This window comes from Globicephala melas, chromosome 7, assembly GCF_963455315.2.
Source record: "Globicephala melas chromosome 7, mGloMel1.2, whole genome shotgun sequence".
NCBI lineage: Eukaryota > Metazoa > Chordata > Mammalia > Artiodactyla > Delphinidae > Globicephala > Globicephala melas.
Genome location: NC_083320.1, coordinates 43,764,112 through 43,783,943, shown reverse-complemented (window position 1 = coordinate 43,783,943; position 19,832 = coordinate 43,764,112). Strand labels below are relative to the sequence as shown.

Here is a 19,832-nt window from a genome sequence, read left to right as displayed (position 1 = left end):
AAGCCCAATAACGCATATATAAACTTGCTTTTAAAAATCATCTGAATGATAATTTCCATGAGTGTTAATACAAGCTATTAATAAACTCGAAGAAATTCTGTATTGGATGTAGCCCTCAGTTTCTCTCAAGTTGAGTCCTTCAAAGTGAGGGCAAATTGTCCATTATGCCCTTGAGTGTTGTGGCCTGGCTGAGTGAATTGAATTGAGGACAGATGGAGAAAGAGATACGGAAGCAGCTTACAGAGAGAAGCACAGAGGACCGTGGCTCATTCATTTGGAGGAAATAGTCCATTCAGCCAGAAAGTAGCAGGCTAGCTATGCAAATTAGTTAGAAAGTCTTGCATGTACATGTTGATAGCTGTGAGAGATTTTCTTTTTAGGGGGTTAGGACCCTGGAGCTAAAGAAGTTCTGGGTTCTATAAGATGGCTGGAGAAAGCCTAGTCCTAAACTGAAACTGCGTGTTCAACCTGGAGCTTGACAAGACACCGTAGTGTTTTCTAGGTTCAGAATAAAAGGTGATTAAGGTTGAGTGCTGGGATAACTTTGGAACTGAAAAATCTGATTTACTGTGTTATGATGAATTCTTAAAATCTGTGCACCTGTTAATTACAGGACTAAAGTTTAGAGCTGCTATTTTTTCCCCCATTGGGCAAGTTGCTGTGCTCAGGTGAAGTGAGAATGGTCATTATTGAGGAACTAAAGGTCAGGTTCAAAGGTGAGAAACTCCAGATCTCTGGGCAGCTGTATAGAAACTTACCAGGACTAAGTTGGTGAGTTTTCCGTGTGAGAAGGGTGGTGGTGGTGCCTGGAGATTGTAGCCTGTGTGAGTAACTCACCTGAGTGTTCTGAGGGCGTCATAGGGAGAGATTCTTGGTTATCCAATGGTGTGGTGGTACGGTGTTTCTTTTACCAAAAAAATAAATAAATAAATAAAATTGACTTTAACAAAGTTGAGTAAAATAGACAATACTGGTATTGTTAATTCAGAAAGTTTTCAAACTGGACTCCTTAAAATCTTCATGGTACTTTTAAGATAAAAAGCTGCTTAGGTACGGTTAGTTCATTGATTCTTTTTCCTTTACTTACAATAACCTCATAACATGTACCAAGATATCAAAATAATCAAAGTTATTGAATTTATACACTTGGAGCTTCTGTATTCTACTGATATGTATGTATCCATGTGTGTATACATTATATATAACTTATAATTTAGAGCATGCAGATACCATAAATTGTTTCTAAGTCAAAGTGCCTCAGCTGTATTAATATAACCGTTTTTCTTAATGTTGAGGTTTAAGTCAACCAAAGTGAATTTTTTTAACATATTATTCAATCCTTGGGGGTAAAAGGCATTTAGGTAGGCAGGTGTTTTTGTTTAATTTTTAACTCTATCATCTCTACTACCTGATATTTGTGTTGTCACTACAGTACCACTTTGGACAGTTATCTCCAGGAATTGGAATTCTTGTCCTTTGTGCTTAATTGTTCCAAGATATTTTAAAATATAATTTCTTATTAGAAAAGCAGTATATATTTACTGTAGAATATTTGAAAATTATAGAAAAGCATAATGAAAAAAATCCTCCACAATTCTAGTACCTAGTGATAATTACCATTAAACGTCTGTTTATCATTAAAACATCACCTACTAGCCTTTCAAACTCTCTCTATATAAACAGAGTGCATGTGTGTATAAACACAAATTAGGAACATACTATGATACTATATATACATTTAATATTATAACATTAACATATCCCTATTAAATATTCTTCAAAAATATTATTTTAAGAACTACATTGTAGTCTATCTTACATTGCACCAATGTTTAAGATTATTTTTAACTTTTTGCTGCTGTCAATAATACTAATCCTTCTGTGGAAATATTTTAACACAACTGTGACTTAATACAAAATAGGGCCAGACTGGAGTTACTGGCTAAAGGTAATAACATTTCTAAGGATCTTGATACATTTTTCTCAAATTGCCCTGTGGAAACCCACTTGTTTGCACGCCCATTAGCAGAGTATCAGCACCTGTTTCACCACATCTGCAAGAATGAAAATTAACTTTAAAACCAGTTTTGTCCATCGAATAGTGGAGTAGGATGTTTCATTGTTTTTATTCACTTTCCTTTTATTACTATTGAGGTTGGACATATTTTCTTAGGGTGGTTGACCCATAATCTTAAGAAAATAGCATATATTTTTTAAAGCAGACCTGATTAAGACAAAACGGCTATGACAATTCACAATTAACTCCTTTGCATTGACATCTTCATTGTTGTACTAATTCTCAGCCTCCTAGAGTCCATTAAAGGAACTTCTTTTTTTATTTCATTTTATTTTATTTTATAGATCTATTTTATTTATTTATTTATTACATCTTTATTGGAGTATAATTGCTTTACAATGGTGTGTTAGTTTCTGCTTTATAACAAAGTGAATCAGTTATACATATACATATGTTCCCATAAAGAGCATGAGCTTCTGTGTGAGCCCTGCCAGTTAGTCTTGTGTAACCCTAAACAAGTTGCTTAACTTCTCTGAGCTTCAGTTTCCTTGACTGTAAAGCAGGGCTGATAATCCTCACAATAATTCTCACAATACTGAGATAGGAATTATTAAAGCCTTCAGTAAAATGCAGCTACTATTGAAACTGAGAAATGTTTCTCTCCTCATTACCTGATAGATATGTCAAGGTGTGGTAGCATGCCTCTTAGAAGCCAGAACTTTTCAAGTCCCAACAAGTTGCATGTTTGAATTCACTTTATTATTTAAACTTGCTAGAAGAGCAGTGCAGCTAGTGGGACATTTTTAATAGAAAAAAAAAAAAGGTGATTGGGGTTGGGAGATCACCTGGATTGCTAGCCCAGTGTGACCCCAGAGTCCTGCAGGACACAAACATGCTTGCTGGTGTGCTTGGTACTTTAGAAAGTTGCCCCCAAACTGATGGGATAAACGGGCTTTCCCTTCTTCCTTCTTCCTTTGGGGGAAAGGGTGAAAGAAAGAGCACTACTTTAATGATGTTGTTGCTAAGCTTGTGTGCTCATTCGAAGGTCATTATGTGAACTTGGCTTTTCCTTTAACATTGTGCTCGTGTATCCACCTGCCTATTGGTCTAGGGTTTTGTAAATATAATGTAGATTCTCATTCAAATTCTTTCACTGAGAATTCAGTTCTTTGCATAATGGATTTGAGACTATAAATCTTTTGATCTTTAAAAATAAGTTTCAATTTTTAGATGATATCTAGTCTTCCACCTGGAGGATGCGACTGTGATCTATAGTAGCTGTTCAGCCATGCTGACCAGTTGACTGCCAGATGGGTTGTTAGCAGTGCCGAGGCACCCTGACATCACTCTCTGAACTGCTTTCTCTTTCACATTCTTGTACTTTTCCAGCTGACGGCCCGGAGGGTGGGTGCCGATTCCACCAGACGCTGCAACTGAAAAGCCAGGTTCAGAAATGTCAGGTATCCTCCGGGAGCTGCTCTGTGTCTCTGAGAAAGCTGCCAACATTGCCCGGGCGTGCAGGCAACAGGAAGCCCTCTTCCAGCTGCTGATAGAAGAAAAGAAAGAGGGAGAAAAGAACAAGAAGTTTGCAGTTGATTTCAAGACCCTGGCTGATGTACTGGTACAGGAAGTTATAAAACAGAATATGGAGAACAAGGTAAGAAGGTCCCAGCCAATGTAATTGCAAAATATTTGCCCCTGTGGTTTTTCCCCTCTATAGAATAGCATCCTTTCTCCTCGCCACCCCTACCCCCATTATTAACACCTTGGATTCTAATAAACAACTTGGGTTTTTCCCCTTGTTTTGACTACAATATTACCAAAATGTGTGCTGCAGAAAAAAATTTTAAATACAGAAAAATAAGAATCCTCTTAATCCTACCACGAGAGAAAACCACAGCTGTTTTGCTAAATATTGTTAGAATATTTTCCTTCTGTCTGTGTACATGGCACACACAATTTATTTCAAAAGAAATGAGAACATACTGCTTTATAACTTTTTTTTAACTTGATATATTAAGTCCCACCTTTTGACATAATCACTTATCTAATGGTTGCCTCAGTTATGGGCTCATAGAGTCCTGGAGACTTAAAGTCTCCCTTTATTTGAGTAGGAAAACATTGTTTAAACTAACAATGATTGTAATTCTAGGTCTTTTAAGGTGACTGGGGAAAAGAAATTATATTCATAAGTAGTAATAACAAACAATAACATTAGCAGATACTTATAAATGCTTACTATGAGCCAGGTACTGTTCTAAGGGCTTTAAATATATTAATTTAATCATAACAATTTTATGAGGTAAGAACAATTACTTCATTCTAATGGATGAGAAAAGGGAGACACAGAGAGGTTAAATAACTTGCCTAAGGTTGCACAGCAAGTGAATGGCAGGGCTGGTTTTTGAACCCAGGCTGACCGAGTCTGTGCTCTTTGCAATACTATATTGCCTTTTATATGGTAATCTAATAATTTCTTTTCTTTTAGCTTTGAGAGCATAGAATTTTATGTCGGAAAGCCCTACAAAATATTAGAATCGTTTCTATGAAATTCTCAAAATATTAGGAATCATTTAGAATCATTTAAGTGAATTCTTGACCACAGGCAGGAAGAGAGAATAAATGGCCCCTTGAAATATCTACAAACTGTACTTTTTCATGTCTTATAATATCTGGCTCCAATAAACTAAAAGGAAGCAAATTTGTTTTTGTTACTGATCAAGAGCTGGGTGGAAGGGATGGTTGAGCAACTGGATTAGAAATGTATCAACGTTAAGTTCTGTGGGCTAATATTTGCCCTAGAGCATTATAACAAGTTCAGGCAGTTGTTCATTCATGAAGTATATGCCAGGACTTATGAACACATAAATGATATTCACTTTTGGCTTGTATAAAATAGTTTCATGACTCTCCTATACTGTAGCCTCAGAAAGGGTTTCTAGGCAGGTTGTGGGAGACTGGAGCTTCAGCCCTGGATGAATTGATGAATCGGCTCAGTGCCAGCCCGTGTTGATTTGCATTGTTCTTTTTTTTTTTAATTTAATTTAATTTATTTATTTTTGGCCGCGTTGGGTCTTCGTTGCTGTGCACGGGCTTTTCTCTAGTTGCGGTGAGCGGGGTCTACTCTTCATTGCAGTGCGTGGGCTTCTCATTGCAGTGGCTTCTCTTGTTGCGGAGCACGGGCTCTAGGCTCGCGGGCTTCAGTAGTTGTGGCACGTGGGCTCTATCTAGAGTGCAGGCTCAGTAGTTGTGGCACACGGGCTTCGTTGCTCCAAGGCATGTGGGATCTTCCCAGACCAGGGCTTGAACCCATGTCCCCTGCACTGGCAGGCAGATTCTTAACCACTGCGCCACCAGGGAAGTCCCGACTTGCATTGTTCTTTAAAAGAGTTAAAAATAACAAGTAGTTGTGGGCATTATTAAAGCTACTGGCCATCTGTGAATAACTGAGCTCAAATATTTGAAGCATTTCCTTGCTTTTATTGCTTGAGAACCATACTCATATCATAATTCAGCACATATTTTGAGAGAAATTATCTTTACTGCAGAGAAAATCAGAAGCAAAATGTGTCTGAAAGCTTCCTGGTCATACAGAGATGAGAGGAAATTCCTATTTAGCTTTTTTTTTTTTTAAATTCTATATTGGCACATAAATTGTTGGCAAATAAAATATTTCCCCTTTTTTGCTATATCACCTTCCTAGCCTGATGGCTAATGATACCTCCAACAGGTCCAGAAAACACACCTGAAAATGAAAACAAAATCAAATGTTATCCTCTGATACCTTCTATCCAGTCTCAAGTAATCATCTCAGGTACTTGGTCAATAACATTAACTTGTATAAGCTACTTAGGTCCTGTTGAGGAGCAACAGTTAAAACATCTCCTTTGTAAACATTCTAGCTCTATGGCCCTTAACTAGAAGGATGAAGTTTCTAGAAGTACTTCTGCAGACTCAACAGAACATAAGGAAACCAGACTTCTACCATGATTTGGACTTTCTAAAGGGGCAAAGGAGCAGGAAAATATTAGAAAACTAAGTACTGAACCAAGCTGACTTCACTTTTCATACTTGTTATACTTGGATTGATTTCTGGAATTGTAAATTTCAGATCTAATTGTGCTATTTAATTTGAAGTATAAAATGAAAATCTGTTCAGAATTGAACATAAATGTGGGATTTTTTTTTTTTTTCTTTATTGTTGTATTTTTGTCATACTCTGAATCATTCAGTTTCCAGGCTTGGGGAAAAAAATTTTTGGAGAAGAATCCAATGAGTTTACAAATGATTTGGGTAAGTATAAATGTCTTAATGTATTTTTATAATTTAATTATCATATGGTATTTTTATTTTCAACTTACATCATGAAGTAAATGGATGTTTGGAGGCCTTTCACGTAAATACATATTTGAATGTTAAGCTTCATTCAATACTTCAGAATATCATGCCGTTTACGATAGGGAGATGTGGCATCTTAGGATTATTTAGCAAGTCCACATGTATTATTCTAGATATAAATCTGTAGCATTTGAATAACGTATGATTTAACCTTTGGGAAAGTTGCCTGGCCCTTTGGGAATCTGATGGAAGTTATAGATGCCCCCAGAAAGATGCACATCTACACAGTTTTGCAGGCAATTTCAAGTACAAGTAAACCCATTTGTGGACCTCCTAGGGAGTCCATAGACCTTGGCTGAGAATGTAGAGGAGGCCCTGTCCCTGAAATCACCTCATGGCTTCTCTGGTCTCAGAACCTCTGTACAGGGAGTTGGACAACCAAAAAGGTTCCTTTTACCACCAAGTTTTAACTCTTATTTAATTAGTTTCCTGTGGACCAAATTCTCGTTTGATGGACCACCAGTTCCCTTGTGATAGAGAGGAAAATATCAAAATCGCTGATCCTTTTTAGAGAAACAAACGGTTTTTAGTTGTCTGGGTTTTTGTTTGTTTAATGGTAGAAGATTAAAATAGTGAACTTTAAACACTGATCATGTGACAAATAGTTAAACATCTAGAGGCATGCTTACAAAGAAAACTAATTTCTGGATTAACTCTGGAGAAAAATTTGTCTTCTTCATGGGCAGTGTATTAAAATGCACTTAATTCTATGACACTCAGTAAGAAGAAAGAAAAATCTCATTTAAACTTAAGATTAAAAAAGCCACCTGTACAGGAATAAAGACGCAGTTGTAGAGAATGGACTTGAGGACATGGAGAGGGGGAAGGGTAAGCTGGGATGAAGTGAGAGAGTAGCATTGACATATATACACTACCAAATGTAAAATAGATAGCTAGTGGGAAGCAGCCGCATAGCACAGGGAGATCAGCTCCGTGCTTTGTGACCACCTAGAGGGGTGGGATAGGGAGGGTGGGAGGGAGGCTTAAGAGGGAGGTGATATGGGGATATATGTATACACATAGCTGATTCACTTTGTTATACAGCAGAAATTAACACACCATTGTAAAGCAATTATACTCCAATAAGGATGTTAAAAAAAAACACCGGTGACTAACCAGTGAGAAATCCTACACTTAAAATCCTGTTTGACTACTTCATAAACAGTTATTTTAGTATTTCATTTATGTATCTAGAATTATAGGAGCAAAAAGGCATTCCACGTACATTTTCTTTAGAACTGAAGTAGAGAATGGGTTTAACAGAGAACCATGGTGAAGGGGAGGGGCTGGTGGATGAGGTGAGGTGAGACAGTGGAAGTTCAAAGGATGGAGTTTGGATTTTCCTCTAAGCATGATCAGTATTCAGTGGCAAATTTTAAGCAAAGGAGAAATGTGATATGATTTGCTCCCTTGAATGATCCCATGACTTTTACTGAGTCTAGTGTAGGTGCTCAGCAAGTGGCGGTGATTAGCATTATTATTCCCCAACTTCAACAGTCTCATTTAATTGAATTGAACTACATGTAATTGACTGTTTCTTGCTGTTTCAGAATCATCATTGTAATAGACTCACACTGTGCTTCCCAAACTCTAAGGATCACATGAATCACCTGGGGATCTTGTTAGAACTCAGTAGGTCCGGGATGGGGACTGCAGTTCTGAATTTCTAACAAGTTCTCAGGTGATGCAAATGCTGCTTGCTGTTCTTGGAATGGCTAGGTTAGCTAGGAGTATTTGTCTATATACCACAAAATCTCCAAAGTGCCATGTTTTCTTAATTTTTAAAAAATTTATAGTCTGCATTGCTGTGACTTTCTGTTGCTATTAACTTGCCTGTTTTTGCCAGCCTCTTTTCTTACTTTTGCGGGGGCTGGAAACCAGATTAGGCAAGGGTCTAAGAAGTGTCTTTGAAGTGATGGTAAAGCACCTGGACTCGGTAACTTGGGATTTCAATTGCAGAAACAGCTTTGCTTACATGCTGATTTCCAGTGGTTTCACAGAGAGCTATTCTAGGTATGTCATTTAGAGTCCTACAGCTTTACCACATTTAAAGATTAATGTACTTCATCTTATGTTACTTTACTGAGCATAAACAATTTAGGGAGGTAGAAGCCCTTCTTTGTACTGATAAGAACTCCATTCTTTTCAATAACATATTCAAATGTGAATAGGGTGACCCACAGTATATTAAAAGGCAAAAAATATAAAAGATTGGTTATCAAGGACTCAGGGTTCTTAACTGGTCCATGAGCTCCCTTAAACTAGATACAAAAAACTGTGTGCACGTGCCCATGTGGACATTTTTCTGGAGAGTAGGTCCTTTGACACCTGGAATTCATTCCTCACTGTTAGGTGCATGACTGACCACTGAGCAGCTATGACTTTATGAAGGCCACTGGGTGATTCTGGCAATCAGCCAGGTTAGGAAACACTGGTATGGCTATATTTCCCTCACCTAGTCTGAGGTGCCCTCACAGCTTTTGTTTCTTCCCACCCCTCTGTTGTTCTTTCTCCCTTGAAACTTGAGATGTAATGGTCTTTAGTTTGTCTTTACTCTAGGGGAAAAGATTATCATGAGACTGTGTCCAACAGAGGAAGAAACAGTAGATCTTCTCAACAAAGTCCTTAATGGTAACAAGTTGGCATCTGAAGCGTTAGCCAAGGTTGTACATCAGGACGTTGTCTTTAGTGACCCAGCTCTGGATGCGATAGAGATCAACATTCCACAGGACACTTTGGGAGTTTGGGTGGATCCTATAGGTAAGTAGAGAGAGTGTTTGCTTTTGTTTATTTGCTTTCATTAATAATCCCTTTTTTTTTTTTTTTGGTGGGGGGTTAGAAAAATAAAAATTGAGGGTATGGTTTCACTCTCCTAGGAGTTTTATTTTTAAAGTTTTGAATTTTTAAAATGATAAATGACTTTCACTGCCGTGGCCTGGGATCAATCCCTGTCAGGGAACTGAGATCCCACAAGCCGTGCGGTGCAGCCAGAAAAAAAGAAACGAAGAGCTGAGGTGTGTGTTATATACATATATCTATCACATGTATCTATAACATATGTGTGTGTGTACACACATACCCACACACAGGCACATATACAAAGCTGAATTAACTCATTTTTGAAAGACCTCAGGGGCCAGACTGCTAAATATGAGAGAAGAATGAAGTGATAGCAGCTATAACTAACTGAGCACACATGCCATTTTAAGAACATTCAGCACCAGCGGATTATTGCCATCTGGGAATACTGTCCAGCTCATCAAATTTTTTAAAAAAAATAAAAATCCAAGTTTTTATGTGAGATCTCACAATTTAACCACTGGCTACTAATTCAGTTAAACAAGCAAACAATCAAAACCACTATACAGGCCAAGCAAAACACAGCTGAATGTGACTCTAGCAGTCGGTTTGTGAGTCCTGTGTAAACCTCACCATGAATTTTGTGGTCATGATTATGGTAGAACCATAACATATAGCTCATTGTTTAAAAAGTGTAGGCCTCTCTCAATGACGCTATTAATATAATGCCCTAGGTATTAATCTTCGAAAGTCCCCCTTTTTCCCCTAACCTTCCTGGCATATTCTACCCAGTACAACTGTGACCAATCACACTGAACAGGCAAACTCCCCCCACCCTCCCCATCCTACAAGCACATTAATAATGATAGAAATGCCTTCAGTCATCAGAGAATTAGAGAATATTCAGCCTATGGATTGTATATGCAAACTAAGAATGTTTTCCAGAATCTTTTATTGCTTGAAGGTAAATCAGCCTCAGTTAAGGTTTTTGAGGGACAGAAACCTTGTATTCTTGTTCTATCCTGAATTGATTCTGTTAGCTAGCTCTCTGGATCTTGTGCCTGACACATCCTTAACTGGGCATTAACTCATTAGATGTTGGCAGTCAGCTGCTGGCATGTACAGTCTTATAAGAAGAAACCTAGCTACTTGGCTTCTTTTTCTCAGGACTCCCATCAATTTCTTCCTCTTGTACTACCATCATTGTCTCCTTCCTCCTAATTTGAGGGACAAAAACAAACAAACAAAAAGGTAATTCCACCCCTGACAGATTCCTGGATGGAGGCTTTCCCATCCACCTTGGGCTTGTCCTCTGATTAGTAAGAGCTCTAAGGAAGCCCCTTGGTTATCCTGAGCTATTAGCTTTGAAATGATTTTGACATGTGATGGATATTTGAGTGCTTGTTATTTGCAAGGTGCAGTGCTAGCTGCCATAGGAACTATAGACGTGTCCTTTCTCTCCAAGACTATATAGTTGGGAAAATGAAACACAAGCAGCTTAAAAGTGAAGTACAAGAGGTCGAAAAATAATTCGATATAAGTGGCACCCAAAGGTAAAAACTGATTGGTTACTATCTTCGTCAGTTTGGGCTGCTATATCAGGATGCCATGGACTAGGTAGCTTTTAAACAACAGAAATTTGTTTCTCACAGTTCCAGAGGCTGGGAAGTCCAATCTCAAGGTGCCAGCATGATTAGGTGAGGTCCTTCTTCCTGATTCATAACTGGTACCTTTTCACTGTGTCCTCACATTCTGGAAGAGACTAAAGATCTCTCTGTAGCCTCTTTTGTAAGACACTAATTCCATTCATGAGGGTTCCACACTGAGGACTTAAGTACCTTCCAAAGGCCCCACTTACTAATACCATCAACTTCTGTGGGTAAGAATTTTGGGGGGACATAAACATTCAGACCATAGCAGTTACCAAATTAGAAGAGAGAAACAATATAGTACAGGGTTTGTAGATGTATTCATCATCGTCTTCTAAATAATCATTTCAAATAATCCTAACAAATTTGCTTCATTTTTCAGATTCAACTTATCAGTATATAAAAGGTTCTGCTGACATTAAATCCAACCAAGGAATCTTCCCCAGTGGACTTCAGTGTGTCACTATTTTAATTGGTGTCTATGACATACAGACAGGGGTGCCCCTGATGGGAGTCATCAACCAACCTTTTGTATCACAAGACCTAAACACCCTCAGGTAAAAGATGAAAATTTTTGGTATATTATGGTTTTTAGAATTTACAACCTCAGCTTTGCTTATTGTCAAGATGATCTCTCCGCGTGACATTCCCATGACTCAGTAGATTTGGTATTCCTACTAAAAATCTGCATGTTTGAATTAACGTTCTTTTTACTCTCAGCCCTGGGTCTCGCAGCAAAATGTGACAATGATCTGATGAAAAGCTGAGTAGGTACAGCCAGGGTTAGGACCTGGCTCTGGGGTGCTCTCCTGGTAGAACTGCCAGCATCACTTCCTTTTCTGCCTCCCTCCTCAGGCTCCCCTGAACTCCTGTGCAGGGCAGAGTTGCTCTGATCCATGGCCCATGCTTGCAGGGCTCCAGGGCATGGCAGAGGCCAAGAAGAAGCAGCTTTTCTCCTGTGATTTCAGTATTTTATTGAAATAGATAATATTTTTTTCCACTTGTATAGAACTGCATATTTTTTTATAAATTTATTTGTTTTTTATTATTATTTTTTGGCTGCGTTGGGTCTTCATTGCTGCGCGCAGGCTTTCTCTGGTTGCAGTGAGCGGGCCTCTCATTGCGGTGGCTTCTCTTGTTGCGGAGCATGGGCTCTAGGCGCGCGGGCTCTAGGTGCGCAGGCTTCGGTAGTTGCAGCACGCAGGCTCAGTAGTTGTGGCACGTGGGCTCAGTAGTTGTGGTACGCAGGCTCAGTAGTTGTGGCGCACAGGCTTAGTTGCTCCGTGGCATGTGGGATCTTCCTGGACCAGGGTTCGAACCCGTGTCCCCTGCACTGGCAGGCGGATTCTTAACCACTGCGCCACCAGGGAAGTCTCAGAACTACATATTTGTATTAAACTTTGACTTGCTTCAAGCAACTAAGAATTGTTTGTTCTTTAATAGTCATAAACTACACCTATGGAATTTTGATAGTTTTCTTCTAACCCTGCCTTCTTCCAAACTGAAAGTGTTTGTTGTCTTTAAAGGGTCGTTAAGAAGTTAAAAATAAGTGGGACTGGATGCTGCCATAATCATGACCTAGAAATGGTTGACAAAGTAGTTAGTAGCATAGATCCTAGAGTGAGACTTCCTGGGTTTGAATGCAGATTCTATCACTGTTACATTCTTACACTTACATTCTCTAAGCCTGTTTCCATCTCTGTAAATAAACTATCCAGCATATATAGTAAGTTAAACATTGAGAAATGATAGGTGCTATTTTTGTTGTTGCCAGAAATAATGAGTGCATCTTTCTTGGTGTTAAAACCAAAGTGGAGCTAGTGAATTAGAGAATGAAAAGGCGTTACCAACTGAAGAAAAACTTAAGGATTGTGAAAGATTTGCAGATTGAAAAGATTATTTATCTGTTCATCTTTCCCCCCATTAAACTTCAAATGGCAAAAGTGGCAGTGAAACTTTGCGGGATTTCTGGCCTCCAGGAACAGAGCAAATATTTTAGCATTGTCCTAGTTGGGTGTGATAATACAGAAAAACTGAAAGCCTTCCTAACCTGCAACAGCACAGGCAGCAACACGCACAGGGAGTAACTTTTTTTTTTTTTGCGGTACGCGGACCTCTCACTGTTGTGGCCTCTCCCGTTGCGGAGCACAGGCTCCGGACGCGCAGGCTCAGCGGCCATGGCTCATGGGCCCAGCCGCTCTGCGGCATGTGGGATCTTCCTGGACCAGGGCACGAACCCATGTCCCCTGCATTGGCAGGCGGACTCTCGACCACCGTGCCACCAGGGAAACCCGGGAGTAAGTTTTAGAAATGAATTAGCTACTTGGTATCCATTTCTAAGCGTAAGGACCTTGAGACCCATTATGTTATATATTTTTCATATCATCAAGTTGGGAAGCCATATGAGCAATGAAAAACGAATGGGATAACCTACGGCCACAAACTGAATGTTCTCTTCCACAGGTGGAAAGGACAGTGCTACTGGGGCCTTTCTTACATGGGGACCAATATCCATTCATTTCTGCCTCCCGTCTCTACAAGAAACAGCAGTGAAACGCAGGGCCAAGTGACCCAAAACCCCAGCTCTGAGGCGGAATACTCCCACCCGTTCTCAGCTGTCATTAGTACCAGTGAAAAGGAGACCATCAAGGCCGCACTGTCACGTGTGTGTGGAGAGCGCATATTCCGGGCAGCTGGGGCTGGTTACAAGAGCCTCTGTGTTGTCCTCGGCCTTGTGGACATTTACATCTTCTCAGAAGATACCACGTTCAAGTGGGACTCTTGTGCTGCCCACGCCATCCTCAGGGCCATGGGTGGGGGAATGGTGGACTTAAAAGAGTGCTTGGAAAGAAACCCCAAATCGGGGCTTGACTTGCCACAGTTGGTGTACCACGTGGGAAACAGAGGCGCTGCTGGAGTGGACCAGTGGGCCAACAAGGGAGGACTGATCGCTTACAGATCAAAGAAGCAGCTGGAGACATTCCTGAGCCTCCTCCTCCGACACCTTGCGCCTGCGGATGCACATACATAGACGAGCTCCATCCTCAGGGACTCGAAACCCAGCTGTGAACCTAGTTTCCACCTCTCTGTCTTTTGAAGACAGCTTTGTCCTGTCGACAGTCAAAGTTCACCTTCCTCTTTTGAGGAGCATTTTTCCATTATGTGTTCGTAATGTTAATGTCAATAAATGACTGATATTCATGCCGCAGTTAAATGTGCGAGATTCTTAATAGTGGATTTTGTGCTATTAATGTTGCTTGAAACACTTCAATAAGATATTGAAGACAGGAAAAATTCCTGCTCAATTAGTAAACCTCTTCTAAACATCTAAGGGTTAAGTTAATGCCACTGAAGTATTAGGGAGAGCCAAGAGGGGGTTGAGCTTAGCTTTGTTTCCCTTCTGGAGGAAAACTCTGCAGCTTTAGCCTTTGGCAAAACATTTAGAACTGTGAATTTAGCCATGTTCTGTACTTTCAACAGTATTATGTTTCTTAGAAGAATTAAAGCCTGGAGCACTGTGGGCTCCTTCCTACTCACATACCCTCTCATACTCACACACACATTCTAATATTCTCTCTCAAATTTATAATCTCATGTGCCCTCTCATTCAAGTTCTCTCTAATCCTGTCTCTAATAATTCTCTCTAATACTCTCACATACACACTCCATTTCTGTTGGTAAGACAGAAGGGGATAGGGTAAAGAGGTTTCTTTAATTTTTGCATATTTACTGCACTTCAAAAACCAGAGGTAGAGTTAAATACAGTCCTTGGACTACTAGAATCCCATGTTGAAAGTCGTCTGAGGTGGGTGGGACCACTTTTCCCATCCTGTTTAGCAGCCCTGGTGAGGAGGTAGCGCCACCATCTGGACGGATTAAACTCTCACCTCTGACTTCTTTAGGCCTTGCGCCCTCTGGGGGCCAAAGGATATGTTCTGGAGCAGCCTGTTTTTCTACAATTACAAACAAATGAAAGTAAATCAAAGTCTTTTTAATCGTATTTCATTGCACACAGCAGATTCAGTGACTTATTTAGTGACAGGGTTATAGTTTTTAAAGTCCGCATGTGCTTTGTGATTGTGGGTCCTCAAGCCGTTTATTCTTAACCACTAACAGTCTAATTTTAAAGGTTGATTTTTAAGTCAAAGTGAGTTCATTCTTCACAAAACACATTAAAAACCAAAACCCAGAAACTCGTCCTGCTGCATGATAGTCATCAGAATGGAGAAATAGAATATGGTTCAAGAAAAAGCATTTGTTGTCCACATAAACATTTTTAGAATGTAACTGATCAATAACATGCAGTGAAAAGTCATCTTCAATGTGATCTGAACAAGAAGTTTGTCAATTTATTGGGGGGAAAATTGGATAGAACAGAGAATCCAATATATTCTGTGAACATCTATTATACACATCCATTGTCAATCTTGGCCAGAAAGCTAAGGCCCTTCCTTAAGCATGTGTGTGCTGATTGGTCTGCACTGTTTTTCTTGCATAAACCACACCCATGGGAGTATGAGCTCTGTTTCTGATTTCTTTAGAGGAAGAATTTTTAAATATTTGCCATGTAATCTGAGAACATAATCGTTCTGGATTTTAATTTTTTCTCTCCATTTTTACAATTGCCTCATACTCGGTAAATTTTTAAGACTCGTCGTTATTTTCTGAAGTCTTCAATTCTCTGTTTTAAAACTCATTTTACATTGTATTTAATCTATTATTAAAAGTACAATCAGAATATACAGTTTTGGAAAGAAGCCAACCACTCCAAGTAAACATACGCCTCAGTTGATGGGAATGGGAGTTGGGGATTGTGATGGAGGAGTGTTCCAGAGAGTAGCCTGTTGGTCATGAAGATCAAGTGTCTTGTGCATCAGCCAGTGTGTTTTGCAGGAGACTGGCAGAGAGGTGAATCTGCCAGGTCGCTTACATGGAAGGTGATAAAAAGAGAGCTCCCCCTGCACGTCAATAAGAGCAGCCTCTGGGAAGCCAAGTCAACGTTGGTTCCTCTCTTGTTCCTACAATCCACATCCAATCATTAAGGAAGCCCTCTTGGCTCCACCTTTGAAATATATCCAATATTCAACCATTCCTCATCACTCTGCTACCCTTACCCTGTGTCAAGCCCTCTTTATGTCTCACCTGGATTATTGCAATAAACTAACTTGCCTTCATACCGTCTATTCATAACACAGAAGCCAGAGTGATCCATTTCCAACATCTATCAGATCATGTCTCTGTTCAGAACCCTCCAATGTGTAAAGCAATTATACTCCAATAAAGATGTTAAAAAAAAAACCCTCCAATAGTTTTTCTTTTTGTTAACATTTTTATTGGAGTAAAACTGCCTTACAATGGTGTGTTAGTTTCTGCTGTGTAACAAAGTGAACCAGCTATACATAAACATATATCCCCATATCTCCTCCCTCTTGCGTCTCCCTCCCACCCTCCCTATCCCACCCCTCTAGGTGGACACAAAGCACCAAGCTGATCTCCCTTTGCTTTGTGGCTGCTTCCCACTAGCTATCTATTTTACATTTGGTAGTGTATCTATGTCCATGACACTCTCTCACTTCATCCCAGCTTACCCTTACCCTTCCCCTGGCATACTCTGTACGCCAGCCACGTGCTTCCACTTACCGTCACCTCAGTCTCAATCCAACTGTTCCTAAGGATTGGCACCCATGTTGAGTAGTGTCCTAACGATCATTGTCTTTTAATGCCCTTTGTTTGTTGCCAATCTTTTGCCCTGGCTTCTGACCCCCTAGTTATAGGCTCCCTGCATGAGATTTTGACGTGCCAAGGGATAAGTATTCTATAAAGGGCTTTCTGCTATGTTATAATGATGGGAGTATAAAAAAACAGAACTTTGCACCTGTGTGTAAATTCCATAAGATAGCCCTTCTGTCTGGAAGAAGTGCAGCCAGGATAACTTTGCAGTAATATTTTGTATCAGTAACATTAGGTTTAACCGTGAGTGGCAAAATGCCAAAATAACAATGGCTTAAATAAGATAAAAGCTGTTTGGTGTGCAGTCCAGAGCTGAAAGGAGGCTTGACCCCTAAGTCCTCAAGGAGTCACACTCCCTCCATCTCGCTGCTCCCCCAGCTCCAGACCACGGCCCTTCTTCTCAGGTCTAAGATGACAGGATCTGCATTTTAGGCAGCAAGATAGAGGAGAAGACGAAGAAGAAGGGAAGGGTAGGTGATTTTTCACATCATTGACTAGAACCTAGTCACATGACTACATGTATAGTTTCCATCTTGGGCAACCGTGTACGCAGCTGAAGAACAGGCATTTTATCACCCTGGAAGATGGGAAACAGGTATTAGAGGGTATCTAGCAATCTCTATCGCCCAGTCCAAATGAGCTGTCCAGGCTTCTGCCTTCATCTGACCTCTGATCACACATCTCTCGTTCTGTTTACTAAGGTCTCATGACATTTATAGCCAGATTTTTCCAACCCTTAGCTACACTCACTTACCTACTTAGGATGTACTTATCCACTTCATCCTCCAAAGAATGAAAAGTGCCATAAATACATACATTCATCAAGATGATAAAGAAAGGGAACTTCCTGCCAGTAAAAGCACGGATGAAAATATAAGACAAACATAAACACAGTTATTCTTGTCTTAAGACCTGTGAGAAATCGCTGGGATTCTTGATCCTGGCACTTTGCCTAGAAGCCTACTGCCCCCTCTTATCAGACCACACCTTCTGCCTCTGTTGAGTGCTCAGCATGCAGACAAGCTTTGTCAGGTCTCTGCTTTCAGCTTTCAATACGTTGCTTAGCCATCCACTGAAAGAGTCTGCTCGGCCCAGTACACAGCAGCTGCTCGTAAGCCCTCGTCCTGCATCCACAGCCCAGAGCATGTTACTGTCATCAGCCTTAAACACAGCTACCGGACAAAAACAGCCCTGCCCACTCCACACATTTGCACACATCTGCTGTTTTCCCAAAAGGGGGAAAAAGCAAACAAAATTTTCCAAAAGTTTCCTTCTGCTCGTAAGCCCTCGTCCTGCATCCACAGCCCAGAGCATGTTACTGTCATCAGCCTTAAACACAGCTACCGGACAAAAACAGCCCTGCCCACTCCACACATTTGCACACATCTGCTGTTTTCCCAAAAGGGGGAAAAAGCAAACAAAATTTTCCAACAATTTCCCTCTTGTTCCCCAGTTTTGTTTTTGTTCTTATTTTTTCTGTAAGTGCTAAATGCAAAGACAGAGTAGAAACAGTAAGTTATAACCTTTCACATCCATAGTTAACACTTTAATTGTACCTGGCTTGGTGCTTAGGTTGTAACACACGTTCATAAAGCAGGCCTAAAGAACTGTGAATGTCCCCTCCGTGGCAGGGGACTCAATTAAAGCCTGGTATGTATGCAAAAAGATCTTTGAAACTCGACCAGGGGAAGTAGCTGTTTTTAGCATTGACATCTTTCTTAAAATGTTTTATATTCTGACTCTGTACAAAATGCCTGCAATTCTAAATATGATCTTTCTTTTCTAAGCTGTATTTTCAATGCTCCTGATCCTGAAGGAGCCACGATCATATAGGATTAAGAGCTTCCTCTCTTCACCTATTAAAAAGAAAAAGAGGAAAGAACCATTCTTAGGCTGGCTGCATGGGCTTGTGACTGCTGCAGGTGCGGAAGGCTTCTCACTCAGAAGGGCACCATGCTGGGTTCTGCTATTGCCATCTTGAAATTCTCAAAAATTTTGTCTTTGAACTTGTAAGTTAAGTTGAAAGGAGAGTGAAGCACACGTGTGAACAGAGGTGCGATGTCCAACATGTATTCACCCTCTTTCCCTGCAGCACCATTCCATTCACATAGTGTTCACAGTGCCCGGTGAGCACAGAATTCCTGTGGACTCATGATGTATGGGGGTTCAATGAGACTTAAAGCAAGCACAAGGTAAGTGTATTACATTTATGACTAATTGGGAGGGGGGATGACAGCCCCCAAGAACCAGGATTTCCTTGGAATGCCAAAAGATGGCAATGGCATTCTAAGAAGCATAAAGGTCCAACGAAATCTATCATACCCTTTCTTATTTGTGTTTGTTTGGTTTTTTTCCTGTATAATTACAGCAAATCACATAGGCTGAAAATGATGGCATGGAAAGAAAGGGAAAGGTAGGGCCACCCATAGTTCCTTCTCTTCCTGTCCTTCCTTGCCAGACAGCTGAAGGTAGAGAGGATTGGCACGATGCGTGCATGTCGAGAAGTGAAATATATAAGTGTTAGCAATACCGTATGCTAACACTTATATATGGAATCTTTAAAAAAAAATTGTTCTGATGAACCTAGGAGCAGGATAGGAATAAAGACGCAGACGTAGAGAATGGACTTGAGGATACGGGGAGGGGGAATGGTAAGCTGGGACGAAGTGAGAGAGTAGCATTGACATATATACACTGCCAAATGTAAAGTAGATAGCTAGTGGGAAGCAGCCGCATAGCACAGGGAGATCAGCTCGGTGCTTTGCCACCACCTAGAGGGGTGGGATAGGGAGGGTGGGAGGGAGGCTTAAGAGGGAGGTGATATGAAGATATATGTATACACATAGCTGATTCACTTTGTTATACAGCAGGAATTAACACACCATTGTAAAGCAATTATACTCCAATAAGGATGTTAAAAAAAAACACCTGTGACTAACCTGTAAGAAATCCTACACTTAAAATCCTGTTTGACTACTTCATAAACAGTTATTTTAATATTTCATTTATGTATCTAGAATTATAGGGGCAAAAAGGCATTCCACGTTCATTTTCCTTAGAACTGAAGGAGAGAATGTGTTTAGCAGAGAACCATGGCAAAAGTTGTAAACCATGGCGAACACTGTAAAGCAATTATACTCCAATAAAGATGTTAAAAAAAAAAACCCAGTTGAGTTACTTTTGTGCACTCTTTCCACTCTTCTGGTAAGAATAAGATACATATCTGTGTACGAACTATA

The 19,832-nt window shown here is 40.1% G+C and overlaps 1 protein-coding gene across 2 annotated transcripts; it reads left to right on the top strand.

Moving 5' to 3' along the window:
* The first annotated feature begins 3,406 nt into the window (after positions 1-3,406).
* On the top strand, positions 3,407-14,077 carry INPP1 (inositol polyphosphate-1-phosphatase). Of its 2 annotated transcripts, none has more exons than XM_060302142.1 (5): positions 3,407-3,674; positions 6,250-6,310; positions 8,975-9,175; positions 11,246-11,420; positions 13,327-14,077. In XM_060302142.1, the coding sequence occupies exons 1-5, from the start codon at positions 3,471-3,473 to the stop codon at positions 13,892-13,894; spliced, it is 1,209 nt and encodes a 402-aa protein (XP_060158125.1). In that variant the 5' UTR covers positions 3,407-3,470; the 3' UTR covers positions 13,895-14,077. The 2 variants fall into 2 exon arrangements, with proteins under 2 accessions (XP_060158125.1, XP_060158126.1); XM_060302143.2 differs by having other exon boundaries at positions 3,649-3,674; positions 8,959-9,175.
* Positions 14,078-19,832: the final 5,755 nt, after the last annotated feature.

Excerpts from the sequence above, each read along its gene's own strand:
- INPP1 (XM_060302142.1), top strand. The coding sequence starts at position 3,471 with ATGTCAGGTATCCTCCGGGAGCTGCTCTGTGTCTCTGAGAAAGCTGCC. Across the intron at positions 6,311-8,974 it reads TGAGTTTACAAATGATTTGG|GGGAAAAGATTATCATGAGA; the intron begins GTAAGTATAAAT and ends TCTTTACTCTAG. Across the intron at positions 11,421-13,326 it reads CAAGACCTAAACACCCTCAG|GTGGAAAGGACAGTGCTACT; the intron begins GTAAAAGATGAA and ends TCTCTTCCACAG.